The following is a 19,432-nucleotide window of genomic DNA, read 5'->3' as shown; positions in this document are numbered from 1 at the left end:
CCACGCCCATCCTCCAGTGTCAGACCGATAACCAGCCTCAGGCGATTGCCGTCATTGTCAGATCATGTGTGCCAGTCAGGACCGCAGCGAGGGGGGCTGCGTGCATCGGTCCCACCGGTAGGGCAGAGCATGGCAAAGTGCAAAATACCATAGCTGGTCCCTGCTTGCAGAGTCGCTCGCCTCTTGCTTATCCCATGCCGCTCCGCCTGTGCTCAGAGTGCTTGTGCCCGGGCTGCCCCCAATAATTGCTCGCGTGAAGCCACTGACATGCTTCCGTCATCTTCTGCAGCTATCCCGCACGCGGCCTTTTGGCTTGGCACCTAGCGCATTCCACTGACGCTACACATGCTCGCTCTTCGCATCCCAACCTCACCCGCCCAATCTGCCCCAGACGACTCCCCGTCCTGCTGCACTGCGCCTGCGGCTGAGGAGCCCCCCATCTGTTGCTGCCCCCGGATGTCGCTTGTCAGACGCTGCACGCCCCGCCGCCGCGACTCCAACATCACCAGCGAGACAAGCGATAGCGCACCATCGCCGTGCCCTCGGGCGCCGCCCACCCCCGTGGATGCCTACAACCCCGTGCCGGACGACACTGCCTGCTCCTGCCGCTCTTGAGCCCGTAGCGCCCTAGCCGCCACCATGAATGGCTACCCATATCCCACCCGGCCCTTCAACCCGGCCGCCAATGGGAACATGATGATGAATATGAATGGGGACGGCATGAACGGCTTCAACATGGTCGAGGGCCAGTCGCTGGACTCCATCGTTGCGCAAAACGACAAGGACAACCGCCGCCGGAGTATGCCCGTATACGCTAGAGGGCCCCAACAACAGCAGCAGCAACAACAACAAATGAATCTGGGCAGCCCCGACACGCGCAGGCTGAGCATGATGAATTTCGGTGATCCCAATGGCGGAGACATGGACGATTTCCAATTCGACATGTCAACCGCTGCCATGGACAACATGATGCGCAACAACACCGCCTTTCCGCGCACCACGGCCGACATCCAGAATGACCAAATGCCCGCTGCCGACCTCAACATCAACACCCAGTTCCAAGGCCAGGCCTCTCCCTTTCCGACCATGGGCGGTCCTGGCTCTGCCTACGCCTCGCCTATGCACCAGAAGAATTCTCTCGATCTGGACATGGGATCGTATCAGAACGGCATGAACATGCCCTTGGACATGGACGAGTCGATGAGCATGACGCCCATGGACATGAACATGTTTCCAGGCAGCCAATTCAACACACCCATGCTGGAGTCGCCCATCAACCAGGACTTTGTAGGACCCGTGCCCGCTGCTCCCCAAGGAGACAACACTCCGTCAGGGCAGACCCAAGACCATTTCAAACGCCCGTCGCTAAACAACACACCAGAGGTCAAGTCAGGCAGATCCAGCTTCCTCAGTCGGTCGACCAGCCAGGACCAGTCCAGCATGCGGTCCCACTCCCGGCCCCAGAGTGAACACCATTCCTCCAACAGTGTTCCAACGCGAATGACCCTGGCCTCACTGCAGAACCAACAACCCGTCGCGCAGGACCCTGCTCAAGATCTGTCTAAAGAGGTCATGAACAAGCAACTCTCAGATTTCAAGATTCCATGGCAGGCACCCACCGGCGGGTTTCCGTCAACCAAGACGAACAACCCTCACATGAAAACGCAGTTCAAGAACGCGTACTCGTCGACTGGGTTTGACATGCTTGGAGTGCTGGTACGTACCGACACAGTGTATCGAGAATGACATACTGACATGCCATTAGATGCGTGTAGCTACTCGACCTGAACCCCAGATCGACATCGGTTCAGTCGATCTTTCGTGCGCCTTCGTCGTTTGCGATGCCGAGCTGGACGACATTCCCATTGTTTACTGCTCTGAGAACTTCGAACGACTGACCGGCTACACGAGACATATGATCCTCGGGCGGAATTGCCGTTTCCTACAAGCACCTGACGGCAAGGTAGAATCGGGTATCAAACGCAACTACGTTGACGACGATTCGGTATACTATCTCAAGAACATGATCGAGAGTCGTGCCGAAGCACAGATCAGCTTGATCAATTACCGAAGAGGTGGTCAACCGTTCATGAACCTGCTCACTATGATCCCTATTGCTTGGGAGCCTGGCGGCAAGATGAAATTCTTCGTTGGTTTCCAGGTCGATCTAGTCGAGCAGCCTGGAGCCATGACGAACAAGAACTCAGGTGGGCTTCCGCATCTAACACAACACCTCGTGTGTGAGCTGATCATGTTATAGACGGTTCGTACCGAGTCAACTACCAACGCGGAATGTCGATACCCAGTTACGTTTTCAGCGACCATCACAAGCCACAAGCAGCCGAGCAAGGTCAAACTATTTCCAAAGATGAGGTGTCCAACGTTCTCGCTGCTTACAGCGGTAGCGGTGACTCAGAGATGACAAGACGTATTTGGGATAAGGTCCTGCTTGAGAACAGCGACGACGTCGTTCATGTCTTGTCGCTGAAGGGGCTATTCTTATACCTGTCACCGGCCAGCAACAGGATACTAGAGTACGACCCAAGTGAGCTTGTCGGGACTGCCCTGTCTTCTGTCTGCCATCCTAGCGACATCGTCCCGGTTACACGAGAGTTGAAGGAAACCACAAACGGCGCATCGGTCAATGTCGTCTTTAGGATACGGCGAAAGAAAAGCGGCTACATGTGGTTCGAAGGTCACGGTTCCCTTCACACGGAGCAAGGCAAGGGCCGGAAATGCATCATCCTTGTGGGTCGCGAGCGCCCTGTCTATACTCTAAGCAAGGCTATTGTACGCGAATCCGGAGGCGTTGGTGACAACGAACTTTGGACCAAGATGTCTACGTCAGGCATGTTCTTGTACGTCTCGTCCAACGTACGTCAGTTACTCGACAAGCAACCCGAGGAGCTTGTGGGCACAAGCATACAATCTCTTATGCGCCAAGAGTCCAAGATCCAGTTCGGCCGTATCCTTGAACTTGCCAGAGGTGGCAGGAAAGGTGAAGTCAAGCACGAAATGATCAACAAGCGTGGTCAGGTCCTCCAGGCTTTCACGACCATCTACCCCGGAGACGCAATCGAGGGCCAGAAACCCACCTTTGTGGTTGGTCAAACGCGACTCCTCAAGTATTCGCGGAACAGCAATGCTGGCCGCCCGTCAATGTACACGAACACCAAGCATGAACGCGACTCTCACAACTCTGTACACACGCAGATGTCAGGGGCGGCATCGCCCGCCGCAGGATCTCTGACTGGTCACACCGGGTCAAATACGCCAAACACATCAAACACAAATCCTCTCTTCATCACAACCGAGGAATCACCTGCGACATTTGCTGGGCACAACGGTCTACAGCTTGGACATCAGGACCAAAGCCTTGCTTCAGACGACAACGTGTTCGACGAACTGAAGACGACGCGAAGCACAAGCTGGCAATACGAGCTCCGACAAATGGAAAAGCGAAATCGATACCTGGCCGAAGAGGTTCAGAGCTTATTGGCCGCCAAAAAGAAGAGGAAGCGCAGAAAGGGCGCAGGTCAGATGCAGAAGGACTGTGCGAATTGCCATACAAGAACAACGCCCGAATGGCGGCGAGGTCCATCGGGCAACCGCGACTTGTGCAACTCGTGCGGACTGCGGTGGGCTAAACAGGTAGGTCGATCTTCTCACCCCCAGTCCTCAGAATCAAACTAATAGAGATACTCACAGCAAGGACGAGTGTCACCTAGAACGTCGTCTGCGGCCAGTGATAAGAGCAAAAAGAGCGCCTCGCCACGCCATTTTCCTACAAGCCACTCCAGTCATCAGACTATCCTTCCTCATACGAAGACGGAGAGCGGACAACAGTCTACTCTCCCTTCGCCAATGGCGACTTCCACTAAACGTTCGCCGCAACAAGGTAGCATCACTGAGTCGCATGCTGCAAAGGCGCCACGTACGGAAGTCGCTTCTTCGCAAGGCTTCATTCCCCCACCGTCGATCGATGAAGTGACGGAGCCGGAATCATGAGCACGACAGATCTGAACGTCCTCTTCTCTACTTCTTCTTCGCGGTTTCTCTCTCCTGTTTCGTGTCATTCTCCGCTTTGGTCAAACGATACCCCATTACTTATATTCACTTTAACGAACTTCACATTCGCTTGCTCGAAGCGAGCTTCTCATGGGGGAGTTTTTAGACTCACATCTTTTCTTGTTTCTATATCTGTTTGATGTTTTACGACTTGGGTCAACAACGTGGGAAGGGTTTGGCGTGTGGTCGAGCTTTTCGACCGCAGGTTCTACAAATTGGAGGCTGAGAGACGAGGCGCAATCTGCATGTACATGTCTTGGGCACACTTCATCGGGTGTCTTCTTATTCTGTTGTATATATCAACGACGTTTGGCAACGGTATGGGATGGCTTATCAGGATCGCGTGGGGCGCACGCGTACGGACGGTATCACTCATCAATCAATCAATCATGTGTCACATCAGATCAGATCATGTCAAAATGAATAGTGGATCACGACTGCGATGACCTGGTTGGAGCGTCATGCCGAACCCCAACGTCGCCCTTGACCCATTAATTCTTCTGCATCTCTCCCCCGCTCGCACATCCCGTCAATTCGCTTGTTTGCTCGCTCGCCTACGATTCGAAGCGAAGTGACGCGACGCGACCATCCATCGACGCCGCAATGTGGCGTCGTGTGGCCTCACTTGTCATACGTCAAGTCGGATCATAACGCCAACCACTAATTGGGATGACAAGGCCCGTCTGCCCATGCCTGGCGTACTTTAGTATGTTTGCACGGCTGTTTGTTTGTACGAGGCGCACCGCAACTGCGCGGCTTGGCGGTGAAAGCGAACAGCGATAAGACGAACGGGCATCCCAAGTCCAACCCACAACGCTGACGTCGGCCTTGTCCTCGCTTGTAGTCTGACAACCTGCGACAGGCGCGTGGGACATTGACACGGCCGGGGAGGGTGTGTTGGATGTAGCCCTAGAATGCGCGTGATGTGGCGCTAGAACGCTGCATGTGTTCCACGGAAGCAGGAAGAGGAACACAACCGAACAGGGGGTTTGGCAGGAAGGAAGCTGGGCAGCATGCAGGTTCCCGGACAGTTAGCCCCGGCATCACTGGGTTTAGTTCCAAGTCTCTTGGACACATGGCAGATTACGCTCCATGGATAGCATCTAGATTTGGGGGGCCTAGGGAAAAGGATGAGCCGAGTAACTCGCTGGGCTCTCGTCTGAGCCTAACCAAGGTCTCGTGAGGAGTTGTTGGGTTGGGTATTGCGAGAGCGGTAGTTGGAGGTGGGAAAAACTTCGTGTGCCTCGGCATCGAGAACCGTGGCCATGAGCTCCAATGACGAACGCAGAAAGTTCAACATGGCAAATAAACTTTGATCCATCGCACGTTGTTACCCACATGGCTTGGGCTCTGGCAGACTTCCTCCCTCGTTCCCCCCTCCCCAAGCCCGCTCCAGCCTCCCAATCAAACAAGTGGGGCCGTCTTCCGGGCTTGATCCTTTGGATCCTTCGATCCCCTGCGGCCTGAGCGTTCTGGCAGCGCCTTATCTGGGCTCTGATGTCTGTGGGTTTTCCTTGGTGCGTGCCATGACATGTCGAAGCGGCGCGCGCGATGCAAGGGTACAAGGGTTTGTGGCCCTCTTTCGCACCGAAACTTTGCGCGCGCAGCAGAGCCGATGGGGGACATGGTCCCCGGATACTTGCACGCAAAAGAGGTAACGGGCTGGGCTTTTGGAAGCGATCTTCGTCCTTCATTTCTTTTTTTCACTTAGTCCTAGGCTGGGTTGAGCTTCATGCCTGATTCATTTCTAACGCTGTGCGGCTTTGGATAGTACTAGGGACCGTTCCGTTCTGCTGGGGGCACTGTTCGCTTCATTAATTTGTTGGTTGGCTTTCCGGTATTACACATACGAGAGGAACGCCTGCGCTGCGCTGCCTCTGCCTTTTTGTACTTTTGCATTTCCTGGTTCTTCGTTTGTCTGGATCGCTGCGACGATAACGCGAACTTGCGAAGCCTGCGCGCGATATCTTTTCTTGTTTCTATTGTCGTGGGTTTACTTTTGGTCGGACTTCAGCCAAAGTCGTCACCTATTCCGACGACACATTCCGAACGCGAATTGCAGGACCATACACATCTGCGCGGGAACTTGATACGGTTGCGTTTGCGTGGAACCACGGGACACGAGAAAAGGGAGTGCTTGGTTCGGAAGGACGGTTTGCGACAAGCGCACCCACGAGAGTTGACGACTCGAAACGGATCCGGTTACGACACGAATACCGCCTGAACGGGAGCGTATACACGTCACAGGAACCACAATCGCAAATACAGAATCAAGCGCAAGAGGAGGACACAATGGACGAGAATAACAGAATCACGATCACGGTGTGCGGTGACGGTGGATGCGGAAAGAGCTCGATTACACTGCGGCTTGTGAGGAGTCAATGGACATCTGAGTACGACCCTACAATAGGTATGCCCCCTTGCGCGCGTGTTCATCGCAAACTATAGCCTCACGCGACTAACTCCCCTCCAGAAGACTCATACTCCGTAACCCGAACCGTCGATGGCGTCCCCTACTACCTCATGCTCACGGACACGGCCGGCCAAGAAGAATACCGCGGTCTCTGGGCCGCCTCGAACCTGCAATCCGATGCCTTCCTCCTCGTCTACGATATAACATCTGCCAACTCGCTCGATGCGCTCGACTACTTCATGGAGATGATAGAAATGGAGACGGAGAACCGGTTAGACAATGGCAAGATACCGCCCATCAAGTGCGTGGTAGGCAACAAGTGCGATTTACAGGGCCAGAGACAGGTGGAAGCGAAGACGGGTCTCGAGTGGGCGAGGCGGAGAAAGTGCGGCTTCATGGAGACGAGTGCAAGAGAGATGGTCAACATTGAGGAGACTTTTGCGCGTAAGGCTTGCATCACAGATCACAGCTGCGACATGGCTAACAAGATGAACAGTACTCGTACGTCGTGTAGTAGAAGCACGGAGACTCACTGCTGGAGACGGCCCTGCGAACCGAACTGCCGCCCTTCCTCTTCAATCGCATCCGAACCGCGACCCAAACTCTTCGGCGGCGTATCTAGATAATGAGAAAGACGATGAGAACGAACCCAAAAAGAGCTGGTGGAGGAGGCTGAAGTGCTGGTAGTTGCATTGCGATGTTGCTACGCATTGCACATGAGTCCCCAGGCATTCACCAATGGCCTGGGGACATCTCGTTCGTTCACGGGCTTGCTGAGATGTGGCATGGGACATGAAGCACGATTTGCTTGTTTTCTACACACTTTGCTCTCCCGTTTGTTTCCTTGACTTGTATATATGCGTCGATGTTACAGGCGCAAAGCATTCGTATACGCATGGCATGGATATGTCGATTAGCGGGATTGGGGAAACCATGGGATATACCGGGCGGCTGTCTGAGTCTTGTTCATTTTCTACAGCGTCTCACATCTTGCTTCTGCATATTTCCTTGCATCATTGTTGATTTCATACTGTAAAGAATTCTTAACAAGTTTTGAATCAGAATACACATCAGCTAGCGCATACTGCAGATGGATTGAAAGCTTTCCGTATGTTATGTTTTGCAGATTCTACCTGAAGGCTCTACATTCTGTATCGATAATCAAGTGCAGCAGTAATCGCGATCTGTACCTTTAGGATGTAGTGCGAACGATGACCGCTTTGAGGCTAACCACCCCGTCGGCTATCCAAGGCATCACTAGCGCGTCTGTGCACGAGCACGCCATTGGCCTGTAAAGCCCTTGGGTACCTCTGAAAACCCTCGCAATAGCATCCAAGTGTTGATACCAACAAAAAGCTACAGGGACATCCTGCACCTGTCGATACTCAGGCAAGGAGCGCAAACAGTGCGTTTAAGGCCGGTGACGTCGTAACTACCCCTCCAAAGGGTCCGTGTTGACGGAGATAAGAGAGCAACGAGCAAGAAGAGATATTGGCAACAGCGCAAGAGCAGGACCAAGATGTCGAAACCTCATATTGAGGAAGAGCTTCCAGTTCAGGATGGTCTTTCTCGAACACTCAAAGACCTCTTCGCAGGTGCAGTGGGAGGAGTCGCGCAAGTCTTGATAGGCCAACCTTTTGGTAAAATCTCTACGGACTGCGTGTGAGACATATGCTGACTTCGGAGTTCGACAGACATTGTCAAAGTGAGATTACAAACAACATCACAATACTCCGGCGCCCTGGACGCAGCAACCAAAATCTACCAAAACGAAGGTGCCCTCGCCTTCTACAAGGGTACACTGACACCACTCATCGGAATCGGAGCTTGTGTATCCATCCAATTCGGTGGCTTCCACTATGCACGACGTGCGTTCGAAGCCAGCAATGAGGCCAAGACCGGAAAAGGCCAATTATCATACTCACAGTACTATGCCGCCGGTGCATTCGCCGGTATCGCCAATACCGTTCTATCCAGCCCCATTGAGCACATTCGTATAAGACTGCAAACACAACCTCACGGTGCAAACCGTCTCTATGCCGGCCCGATCGACTGCGTACGCAAACTCTCAGCACACCAAGGTGTACTTGGCGGCGTCTACCGGGGCACAGCTGTCACATTCATGCGTGAAGCACAGGCTTACGGTTGTTGGTTCACCGCCTTTGAGTACATGATGAACGCAGACGCTGCACGCAACGGAATTGACCGGAAGGAGATCTCTACTTTAAAGGTCGCAGCGTATGGTGGACTTGCGGGCGAAGTGCTGTGGATAAGCAGCTATCCCTTCGATGTACGTTCAAAATTCTCTCATGTACGAAGTGCACGTGAGACATATACTGACTTCGTACAACCATCTCTTAGGTCATCAAGAGCAAGATGCAGAGTGATGCGTTCGGCAAGGATCAGAAGTACAAAAGTATGAGGGATTGCTTCGCGAAGACGTACAAGGGCGAGGGCTTGGGTGGCTTTTGGAGGGGTATTGGACCGACTTTGCTCAGGGCTATGCCAGTCTCGGCGGGCACATTTGCTACGGTCGAGGTCACGATGCGATTGATCAGCTAAGAAGCGCTCTTGGTTTCACGAACATCCCCAGAAATTGCGATGGTGGAGCTTGTACGATAAGCCCAGATCCATCATTGATGGAAGACGTTGTTCAGATCTTTAGCCAATGTTTCATGTGTGCATACGGAGAGTTTGCGATACGTACCATTGGGAGATCGGCCTATCTGTATGCGCGTGCGAAACTATCGACTTCGTAGTGTTCCTGTCTTTGGCTAGTACGCGTCGATAACAACACCGCCATTGCGTCTGAGCTTGGCTCGGTCTTGGTCCGCAGATTGTTGCGGTGCGACCCCTTGAGAAACCACAAGGTCGCCGCAGCACTCAGCCAGCCTCTGAATGCACTTCACATATTGAGCTTACTCAGCCTCTGTCTGTAACGCGTTCCATCATCATGCTGACTACATACAAAATAGATACCCATGTAGTCTGGATGCTGCATCCTCTCGGATGCAATTTCGCTCCTTCTTGTGCATTACGTCGGGTACCGACGCACCCTTGTCCAAAGGCAGCCGTGCCGCATCCCCCCAAGATTCATGCCACAGCCTGCAAGCCACATGCTTTGAGCACAAACTCGAAGGAACCACTCATGAAATTGCACAACCAACTTGAGAAGGTACGGTCGGGGCCGACGGGCGTTGTTCCGCTATTGTGCCGCAGTCCCGCTGCGAACATGTGGATTGGTCCGTAGAACTAACGGGCAGCACCAAACTCTACTTCTTCTCACCCCAAGACCTGTAACATGCGATGGGAACTTCCTTGTACGAGAGATAGAGTTTACAGCGAGTTCCAGGAACCTGGCTATGGCCTCGTGGAATTTGCCGAAGAGCTACCGGGTATGCAAGAACGACTCTTGTGCGGCGCGGTTTGCATCCATGGCTCGTCACACGTCGCGTCACGTAAGGAGATTGCCGCTTTTCGCTAGGGAAGCAACGCATCCGTAGTCATGGCGAAAATCACCGTTATATCGGTGCATATGTTATGATATGATGTCGCTCAATGTCCCTTTCGATCGTTTCGCTCGCATCGCTGCTTCCTACTCTGCACCGCACCTTCGCTAGACCTTCCAACACCGTGGGCGCGAGAGACGCGCCCGAATCCTACGATACGCGACGACGAACGCGTCGAACGAGCGCACAAAATGCTCTTCAGCACAACACTAAAGAAATGGACGTCCAGCCTTAAACCCACAAAGCTCTCTACACAACCAACCCGATCCTCAAAACAAACTCAATCGGAAGAAGACCTCGTTTCCATGCAACTCCCAACACCGCGATACAACTCCTCGACACACTCAAATTTCGAAGCCGCGCTTCATCGACCGACGAGTCAAATCGTGTGTCATTCGCCGTTAGATAAAAGAAATAGGGCGGGGAAGAAGAAGGGGAGAAGGAGTAAAGACGATCAGCCTGGGAAAGGGGGTGATGGTAATGGATTGAGGCACAAGACTTCTACACGGGTGTTGTTTTCGTCGACGCAGTTTGATAAGGTTGATGTCAAGAAGCCTGCTTGACGGGAGAGAGCAGTTATGTTTCACGAACAAGATAGGGGATACTGCGGAAGAGTCGCCATCTGTGAGGAAAGAAACGGGATGAAGTTAAACGCAAGCGAAGACAGCAAAGAAGGAACGACAAAGTGAATGAGATTTTAAGGCGCTGGCACCATTCCTCCTCCAAGCAGTCACTCGTGTCTGAGCCTCGACCTCACATACGTCGGGCTCAATCGGGTTCTATATCTTATTCTCATACTTGCGATGAACGCTAGTGGAGGCGGTTTCGCTGATTTGGCCAATTCGTTGTATTCCAAAATCTTTCGGATCTGCAATCTCCTTACCTGTTCATGTATAGGAACACTATCCCCTTCGACTATCTGCAGAGCTTACTTCGTCAATATATTAGAGACCGATAACAACCCTTGCTTATTCATCCTCCGACTCTAGACTGAGATCAGGTGTAGTAGAATGGCGCTTGTCTGCCTCCAGGGCGCAATCGTTACCGGGAATTTCCGCTCCCAGCATGAGCATGACCTTCACCGCCACCAGCACCACGGGCCTTACTTCCGCTGTCGCTATGGGCACACTCTCCGTCGCTACGGATACCTCTGCTGCCTTAGGTCTACCTACAGCGCGCACTATTTGTAAGCAGAAGAGTTTTACTTAGACTAACGGCGGAGCAAAACACGCGCATGTCTTAACGTAGACCCTAGGCAGGGCACAGGGCGAGGTACTTCGGTCTAGCATATAAGGCATAGAGCGGGCGCACAAGGACAGCCAGGACAACGACGGCGAGGGTGACAAGACTTGAGGGATTGCTTAAGCTGCTTAAAGGTTTACTGCATTGCTCTTGTAACATCAATCGTCATTCGTTGTCAATGTTATATGTTCTTGCCTTTCGGTCGGCTGAAGCCCAGCATTAAGAGACGTGCTCCGTGCTCCCTCACAGCCATCCCACTCTCCTTCCGATGATGCTTACACCCCCAAGCGCAGCGCTAACCCCCGTCCAAACCACCAAACTGCCATATTGCGTTCCATACAATCCATGCTCACCAAGAGTTCCCGTCTTGATCAATGCCTCACTGATAGGCCCACTGACAATATTCCCAATACCTCTACCCATACACAAGAACGAGAAGACCATGGAGCTTTCCATCTGTCCCGTACTCGTTTGCACAGCTCTCATGATGCCAGGCCAAGTGTTCGCGAAGCTGCCTGCAAAGAGTCCGTATGTGAAGCAGAAGATTAGCAATGGTGGTAGCGACGTGCTGAAGCCCCAGATCAGAAAAGTGGAGATCATGGCACCGATGGTGGAGATGAGGATGGCGGTGGTGACGTGTGTGCGATCGATGATGCTTCCCATACTAACGGATCCAATGACTGCGGCGACATTGAGGAGAATGAGAGGAACGGCGGAGACTGTGCTGCTGAATCCCAGTGCCTTGGTGTATGTAGGAAGGTCTAAATTAGCAAAACGTCAGTGTAGTTCTCGCATGTAATTCGTACAAAGACACTTACAAATGGATGGTACAAAGAACCCCAAGCCTTGCAGGATGTTGCCAGACTGCAGAACCCAAAAGGTCTTGTTCGTGAGGAACGTGAAAGTAATTCCACACCTAGTAGTTGCCGAGACAGGCAGCCGTGGTTTGATAAAGATTGTGACGGGTAGAAGAACTGCAAAGAGTAGGCCCGCCCATATGCGTAGCGTGTTGCGGAAGCCATAGCGATTGAGAAGGAACTGCAGCAACAGCGGAATGACGACGCCACCAAGTGCTGTACCTGCCCACATGATACCAAACGCGAGACCTTTGCGTCTTACAAACCATTCATCCAAGAGTATGATACAGGGACAGTACGCTATTGCGCCGCCAACACCATAAAAGATCCCTTGAGTGACGATGAGTTGCGGTACGGTCGTGCATAGCGAGCTCAGACCAAGCGAAAGGCACATGGTGAACACACCAGCGACCATTGCCTTCCTTCTGTACTGCGGCCAGCGCGTGAACGAACCAAACGTCAATGGCGCAATCATGTATAGAATGCCCATCGCTGAAGTGCCGATGGCTGGGATACCAGATGAACCTGCGAATTCTGGGGATGAACTATAGTACTCTTGAAAGATGCCATATGACCATGGGAAGCCTAGTAGATATATCAGCAAGCGTTTCGACTTAGACAATACTACGGGAGGATTGAGTTGGAAGAGATGCAAGCATGGTGATACTACAAGGGCAAAGGCGTAGTTAATGAAACACTTCACACTCACCCCATACCATCATCTCCACCATAAACCCAGCCGCAACGAACAACCACGCATCTTTCCCGCCATCAGTCGGCGGTAGCAAAGACTCGTTCTCGTTCACGGGCTGCTCGTTCCATCGTTGGCTTGATTCAAGCTCGAATTCCGATTGGTTGTCGGGCGTGGTGCCGGTGCTTGTAAGGGCCGATTGAGGAGTAGCAGTTGCCATGATGAGCGTTGAACGCAGATACTTTTAGGATACTGATGCAACAAATGGTTGCAGAGGGCTTCATTTATATGACAATCAATTCAGCGCTGATGCTGTATGATATCAACGATAAATGCATACCGACTTGCTTACTGCAGGGTGCGCCGACCCAGATTGTGCCCAATGTGCCAAGGACGTTGAGCTGTTCAGCTCTAGCACAGGAGGAGAAAATTGATCCCTTCTCGAAAGCGGGGCATGGCAGTCTGGTAGACATGTCATGATTTGGAAAGGACGCATGGCGCTGATTTCAAAGCGCTTTCGGAATGGACGACGCAGCGCATGTGGAATTCCGAGGGGCGCCGGAGTTCGGCATAGAGTGCTTCAGTGGCGTATCGGTGTCGCAACGGAGTCGGAGGCAGTACCGCACAGCTGAGTACGCGCATTTGATGGGGAAAGATTGATGAGAAATCAGTCAATGGTTTTCGCGCCTGATATCTGATGATTGTGATGGTTGAGCGCTAACTGTCTTTTGGTCGTAGCTCCCGCCGCATCCATGTAGGCGAGAACGGCACCTTCCTATGTCCGGACGTAATATCCTACGCCTTCTCGGGCTCATCCAACAAGTAACCGTCTCTCCTACCTAGCACATCCTCGACGGTCTCATCTGTGAACTTCAAGTCCTCCTCAAGTGGCACTGTGTCTTTGATCTTCAGCAGCATAACTGGCAGCGCGACGATTAAGCTGCCAGCTAACAACACCCAACTAGAGAGAAAGATATCCATGTAAGGTCTCTTATAGCCGTCCAAGCGGAACACAATAGCCGCACCAGCTGATTGAATGCCCTTGTAGAAGCCAGCAAAATTGGCGAGCTTTCGACTGTTGTTTGAGATAGCGCCCATGAACCTGAGCATGGTTAGCAGAGAGCATGCCGACGGAAAGATAGACGTGCCAGTACACGCATGTCTGCCATGCTGCATCGTAGAAGCCGTAGCTTATGTATAACATCATTGGGCCGCCTGAAAAGGTGGAGGTACGAAGTCAGTTTATGTCCTACATGCGCTTGGTCCAGTCAAAACGTACCGTAGCCGTTGTCCGACCAGTCGAAGTGGAGGCTATCGTCCTCGCGACGATACTGCCGTTGAAATACGTACCCTCCTCCCCAAACGGCGAAGGTCAACACTAGCATGACTACCCAAGCAATCTTCGCTCGGGTAGTCCTCCTAACGTTCGGGAAATCCAGTGCAAATCCAAAAACACCGGCTCCGAGTATTTGCGCCAACCAGTAAAGCGCATTGTTGAGTGCGCGCGTCCGCACATTGAAACGAGCGTAGTTGACGTCATTGAACTGGTATGTGTAGAACCAATTTGAGGCGAAGAACATGGGGAAGAGGAGTATGATATACGGATCCGTACGGAGAGTCTCCCAAAGACCCAAGATCTCGGACTGCCAAGTTGGGTGTTTCATCATGATAATTCGGCTGCCGTCGCGGCGTATGACGTGTTTGGCATCGATGAGTGTCCAAGAGAGGCAGGCGCCGAGGAATGTGAGAACCATGAACCCGATGTATGTCTGATCAGTGACGGCTGCTGGTCCGTCTGCGTTTTGTGTGTCGAAGTTCAGCCCAAGCTGGACCAGGCTACCAATAACAGCACCCATGTTGAATATGCTAATATACGAAGTCAGCATATGTCTCTCGTGCGGTCGATACGGCGAAACATACATCCAGAACAAAGAGATATACCGTCCCTTCTGCTTTTCTGGTGGATAACTCATCCTGCAGAGGTACGAAGTCAGTACATGTCTCACTTACTCTTCATAGGTCAGCTTACATTATGGCACCTTGCGCCGACCACAGTATGCCAGCGCAACATCCTAATAAGAACCCAGAAAAGACGACGTAGCCCAGGTTCTGAGTCTTGTTGAAGCAAAGCAATGCACTGACGTAAACGCAATACCCCAGACCGCCGAAGGAAAGCGCAACTCGAATACCGAGGACATTGGTGATAGTGCCCGCGAAGAAACCGACGATTGCGAAGGTAGCATAAAGTGTAGTATTCGCAGCGTTGCTGGCATGTGCGTCGTCGTCGAGACCTGCGGCTCCGATACCATTGACGGCGTTGAACATGCCTGCGTAGAGTTAGTAAATTGTGCGTTGCTACGATCCTGTGCTGCTTACCGGGACACAAGAAGCAGACAAATGAGACTAAGGTCAACTGCGATTCTGGCGATGCATAGCATGGAAGCTTGATGGGCCCTATTCTCAAGCTGCGGTATTTCCATCCTTTTGGTCTTTCGAAGTCCCCATGGTCGCCGCTACTGACAGGCGCTCTTGCACTTGCCCATCCAGAGTCGTCGGTCTTCGCCATTGGCGCTCGTATGATCGATGGGGCGTCTCGTGGGACTTGAGCCTGGTATTCAAGCAATCAATCGGCGAGCTGCAAGTGTGGATGCTGTAGATGGACAAACGGGATGATGTTGATTCTACCGCGCGAATCTGAAACGACGAGACAAAGGAAGGATTCAGAATGCGGGTCAGGCTGGTCTGTTCGTCTTAGTAGCTGTTGCTGGATCGCTCACGTACATTGGGGCCAGTTGAGTCCGATCTGCGGACGTGCATGCAGTCGTGCTTTTCGATAGATGGACTGATTGGCGCAGTGCATGATTGTGGCAGCGCAGTCTCGCTATCTTTGTCTCACCAGCTGTGTTACCACACCCTTCTTTATGCGGAGTGCCCAATTCTGGGGGCGGAAGCTATCCATGCTTGGTATCGTCAGAATGCTGAAGTCCTACTTAATCTCAGGATGCTGTCCTCTGGTCGATATATTTCTGTTTGGTGCACTAAGATCGATTACACGAGCAAGGCTCGATCGGAAGCTCACTTTGCGCAGCTCAGCCCGTCGCGTAAGACTGCTATGTGCGGCGCGCCTATGTAAGCCCGTGGCGTACCCCAACGCCAAATTGTGAACGCACCCTGCGTCCACAGAGATGGCTCCGCCCACTGCGGAGATAGAGCCAAGACATGCGAAGTACCACTGCGAGTCGCAACACGTATCAGCCCAGTAAGCTGGAAGGTCCATGTGCTCGGAATGAGGTGCGGAGGTCAAAATGGACGCATTGGGATATGTTTCGGCCCCATCATCTTGCTCGTACGTCTACGCCTCTTTCCATCACATTCGCAAAGCCCTTCGTGAGAGATATGTGACAGGCGTATCATGGCGCGCATCGACCAATAGGGATAGTTGTGTTCGGCCCTTGGTCGAAGTGCACAAGCAAGGGCATTGCGAAACCAATAACCCCGCCGGCCCCAATGGTATAGACTTTTAATATTTCTTCCATGTGTCTATTGGACGGCAAAGTTCCAGATCGGCGTCGCTGTGTACTCCAGCGTTGAGTAGTTCTCCCGGTCAGGCTCACCGCATGATCCACTGCTTCATGGCGTAAGCCACTTCCTGTGTAGCTATCGGTACTTTTCACGTCACACTGCATAGCATAGCGTCTGCGCAGCCAGCAATTTGATTTCTCCTGGGCCTCACACCCATCGCAATGCAAATATCGACCATCTGCGATGGAGAGAGTTGCAACCACACCGGCGGATGCATCTTCCGCAGTTTCGGTTCTGAACAAAACGGCTTGGGCGTTGTTTGTATCTCTTTCCGAACTCAACCTGGACGCGAAACATTGCGATGCATCCCTTGACAATCTTGTGGGGGAGGTGAAGTCGCTTGGGAATGAGTGTTACCAGATTCACCTCAAACTGGCAGAAGTCGCAAGCAAGACCAAGACAGGGTCACCTCCACCCTATGATGGAGATGGTCGAATGTGGAGTTGCCTGGCAACTCAGGTCGAGGATGCAAGTCAGACTATAGATAGCCTGAACTCATTCGTCAGCGCTGTCAGGATGGAAGAGGCCGAAGAGGCCAGCGTTGTGTTCCAGCCGCAACGCCTTGTCCAGCTGCACAACAATAAGGAGCAGATTGAAGAAATGGGAGCCGCTGTACACAGACACAGCGACAATCTGAGAACTACGTTACTTCTGATTCAGGCGTAGGTCCTTCCTTGCACCAAAATTGTTTTCAACCGCTGAATCGTTTCCCAGGGTCCTCTCCTATATTGCGCCTATACAGGCCGAACGACGTCCTGCACCTGACGTCATGAAGCTTCAACAAATGGTTAAGAAGCTACAACGATCATCCCAGGTCGGTCCGCCATGGCGGTATTCTCATACGGAGGCTACGTTGATGCAATATGCGCAAGAGGTTATCGTGAAAGGAATGTATACTCCGGAAGCCAACCCACGGGAAGACATTGTAGCTCAGACTTCACCCAAGGTCTCTAGCGATAGCGATCGTCTGCCATGGATGAAGGCTATCCAAGCAATACGAGAAGATCGAAAGGAGTCGGTGCCAACAAAGAGCCCTAGGAGAGCTCTCAGTGTCTTGCGAGGTGCGGCTCCGCTTCAAGGTGTACAAGAGCGTGAGACATCCGACTCGGACGATGATCTGGATACCGACTTCGCGAAAGCGGCCTTGAGCACAGGCTCGCAAGCCTTCGATTCCGGAAGTTGGGACGAGGCGGTTTCTCTACTCCAAGAAGCACTCAGAATATTGCAAGGGCTGTCAACGCGCCAACGCGCATTCTGTGACGTGTTCAGCCTCTTCTACAGGCTTGCAGTCTGCGCCTACCACGTTCAGGAACCTGTAGATGCGGCGAAAGCTCTGATCGGATTTGTCAACCAGCCAGCAGACTCTGATCAGCAACGTGAATGCATTCACAACGCGACGCACTTGCTGTCTCAGTTATATGTCCGAATGAGGCAACTCGACCGTGCACGAGCCGAATGCGAGAAGGCTTTACAAGCAAGACGACGATTACTGGGAAAACGGCATGCTTCGTCTTTGGAGTCCTTGGCTCTTATGGCTCACATTTACGTCTTGCTCAATAACCGTGCGCTTGCGAAATCCTGCCTTGCCATGATACCGGAGGCAAACCGAGAAGCCTCTTTGAAGGCAGTCGAAGAATCGCTGCAAACGAGCGTAGAGCACCTTGAGTTTTCTTCGCTTCTCTCGCGTGCGAGACCCTCCGAGACCGATGCGATAGGAGAGCGACCTCGCAGCAGACTCTCCGAAACAAGCTTGGAAGCCTCGCCAGAACCTACTGGGAGCGACTCAGCATCTGTGTCCATGGTACTGGCTGCTCGGCCTTGGAAAGCGCCTCGAAGTGTTATATCCGAGAACATGACTCTCGTGGATTCCAGCCCCCCAATGGGAAAATCGCAACCTTCTGCATCAAACAGAGTGGAATGGAGGCCGTCAGAGGATGGAAGTTGGACACAGGGCTACTCTCCTAGCCCGAGAAAAGCAGAACCAGTGGTTCCGAGCTCGGATGAACCCAGGCATATGGCGACATCCGAGGGAAAGCCCTTATCTCGCAAAGAGATCCTTGGTAAAGTCGGATGCCAACCAAGGGATCGGACCGAAGAGGCTGTTTGCGATGGAGATCATGGAGCGTTGGCAGCTATCCTTAACAAGAAGAAGGGGTTCTGGCGCTCGAGTGTGCGTAAACGGGGCCGTCCAGAGCGAGTCACCGCGCTACACTTCGCCGCGCTGCTGGGAGAAGTGGTTATGGCGAGGACCCTGATCCAAGCGGGGTTCAGCGTCAACGAAGTTCCTTTTGGCTACTCAACAACTCTAACGCCGCTCAACTTCGCTGTAGGCGCTCGACAAGTGGCCATGGTCGACTTGCTCACTGCCAATGGAGCGGTGCCAGCCGAGCCGGACACCTGGTCGACCTTGGCCGGACAGCTTATGAGTCGCTCATGGCTGATCAAGACCACTTCGGATGCCGACAAGCACCTCGTTCCAAGCCGCATCATCGCAGTCATGGATGTCCTGCTCAACCGCGGATGGGATATCAATGCACCGATGACGACATCCGGGGGAACCGTGCTGCACCAAGCTGTTTCTTTCTGGACAGGCACCTACAAATGGGATCTGGATCTTCGAGCCACAGTAACATCCTTCTTATGCGAGAGAGGAGCAAATCCGTTTCAAGCGAATGCAGAGGGCAAGAGCCCTTGTGACATTGCCTCTGATTCGGAACATCAAGATCTCCTGGCGATCATCGAAGAACATTCCAGGTCGAAAAGACTCACTGGCACGGCAGCCATGCCGGCTGAGCTGTCCAGTCATCAATAACGAGGCCATCTAAGCTTGAGATTTGGACCCGGGTGACTGATCTCCAGCGTGATCAGTAATTGGGGTCACAGGAAGTCTAGAGTGGTCAGCATCATCGAATAGTTTTGATCGTGCCATGCGTTGGAGACAAAAAGGCTGCCATACAATGATCGAATGTCTCATGTATGCCTTATACGCAAGGTCACATCCTCGTAGATTCGCCTATGTACCTAGATGGGACGACTGGACAGGTGGAGAACTGAGATTGAAGGAAAGGCT

The 19,432-nt window shown here is 52.7% G+C and overlaps 5 protein-coding genes across 5 annotated transcripts; 4 read left to right on the top strand and 1 right to left on the bottom strand.

The window, feature by feature from the left end:
- Positions 1-639: 639 nt before the first annotated feature.
- On the top strand, positions 640-4,008 carry J4E93_000677 (uncharacterized protein; the record flags this gene model as incomplete). Its single annotated transcript, XM_049338636.1, has 4 exons — positions 640-1,716; positions 1,766-2,207; positions 2,261-3,651; positions 3,709-4,008. 4 exons carry the CDS (start codon positions 640-642, stop codon positions 4,006-4,008), a joined length of 3,210 nt encoding a protein of 1,069 aa, XP_049204521.1.
- Positions 4,009-6,360: 2,352 nt separating this feature from the next.
- J4E93_000676 (uncharacterized protein) lies at positions 6,361-7,168 on the top strand (the record flags this gene model as incomplete). Its single annotated transcript, XM_049338635.1, has 3 exons — positions 6,361-6,478; positions 6,542-6,925; positions 6,978-7,168. 3 exons carry the CDS (start codon positions 6,361-6,363, stop codon positions 7,166-7,168), a joined length of 693 nt encoding a protein of 230 aa, XP_049204520.1.
- Positions 7,169-8,000: 832 nt separating this feature from the next.
- J4E93_000675 (uncharacterized protein) lies at positions 8,001-9,043 on the top strand (the record flags this gene model as incomplete). The annotated part of the gene is made up of 3 exons (XM_049338634.1): positions 8,001-8,121; positions 8,176-8,771; positions 8,843-9,043. The coding sequence occupies 3 exons, from the start codon at positions 8,001-8,003 to the stop codon at positions 9,041-9,043; spliced, it is 918 nt and encodes a 305-aa protein (XP_049204519.1).
- Positions 9,044-13,575: 4,532 nt separating this feature from the next.
- Positions 13,576-15,346, bottom strand: J4E93_000674 (uncharacterized protein; the record flags this gene model as incomplete). Its single annotated transcript, XM_049338633.1, has 6 exons — positions 13,576-13,882; positions 13,929-13,995; positions 14,060-14,646; positions 14,701-14,754; positions 14,810-15,107; positions 15,157-15,346. The coding sequence occupies 6 exons, from the start codon at positions 15,344-15,346 to the stop codon at positions 13,576-13,578; spliced, it is 1,503 nt and encodes a 500-aa protein (XP_049204518.1).
- A 1,785-nt stretch (positions 15,347-17,131) lies between these two features.
- On the top strand, positions 17,132-19,174 carry J4E93_000673 (uncharacterized protein; the record flags this gene model as incomplete). The annotated part of the gene is made up of 1 exon (XM_049338632.1): positions 17,132-19,174. One exon carries the CDS (start codon positions 17,132-17,134, stop codon positions 19,172-19,174), a length of 2,043 nt encoding a protein of 680 aa, XP_049204517.1.
- Between the last annotated feature and the right edge of the window lie 258 nt (positions 19,175-19,432).

Source organism: Alternaria ventricosa (assembly GCF_023758065.1).
Source record: "Alternaria ventricosa strain BMP 2768 chromosome Unknown scaffold_1, whole genome shotgun sequence".
Lineage (NCBI taxonomy): Eukaryota > Fungi > Ascomycota > Dothideomycetes > Pleosporales > Pleosporaceae > Alternaria > Alternaria ventricosa.
This window is presented reverse-complemented; position numbering and strand designations above follow the sequence as displayed.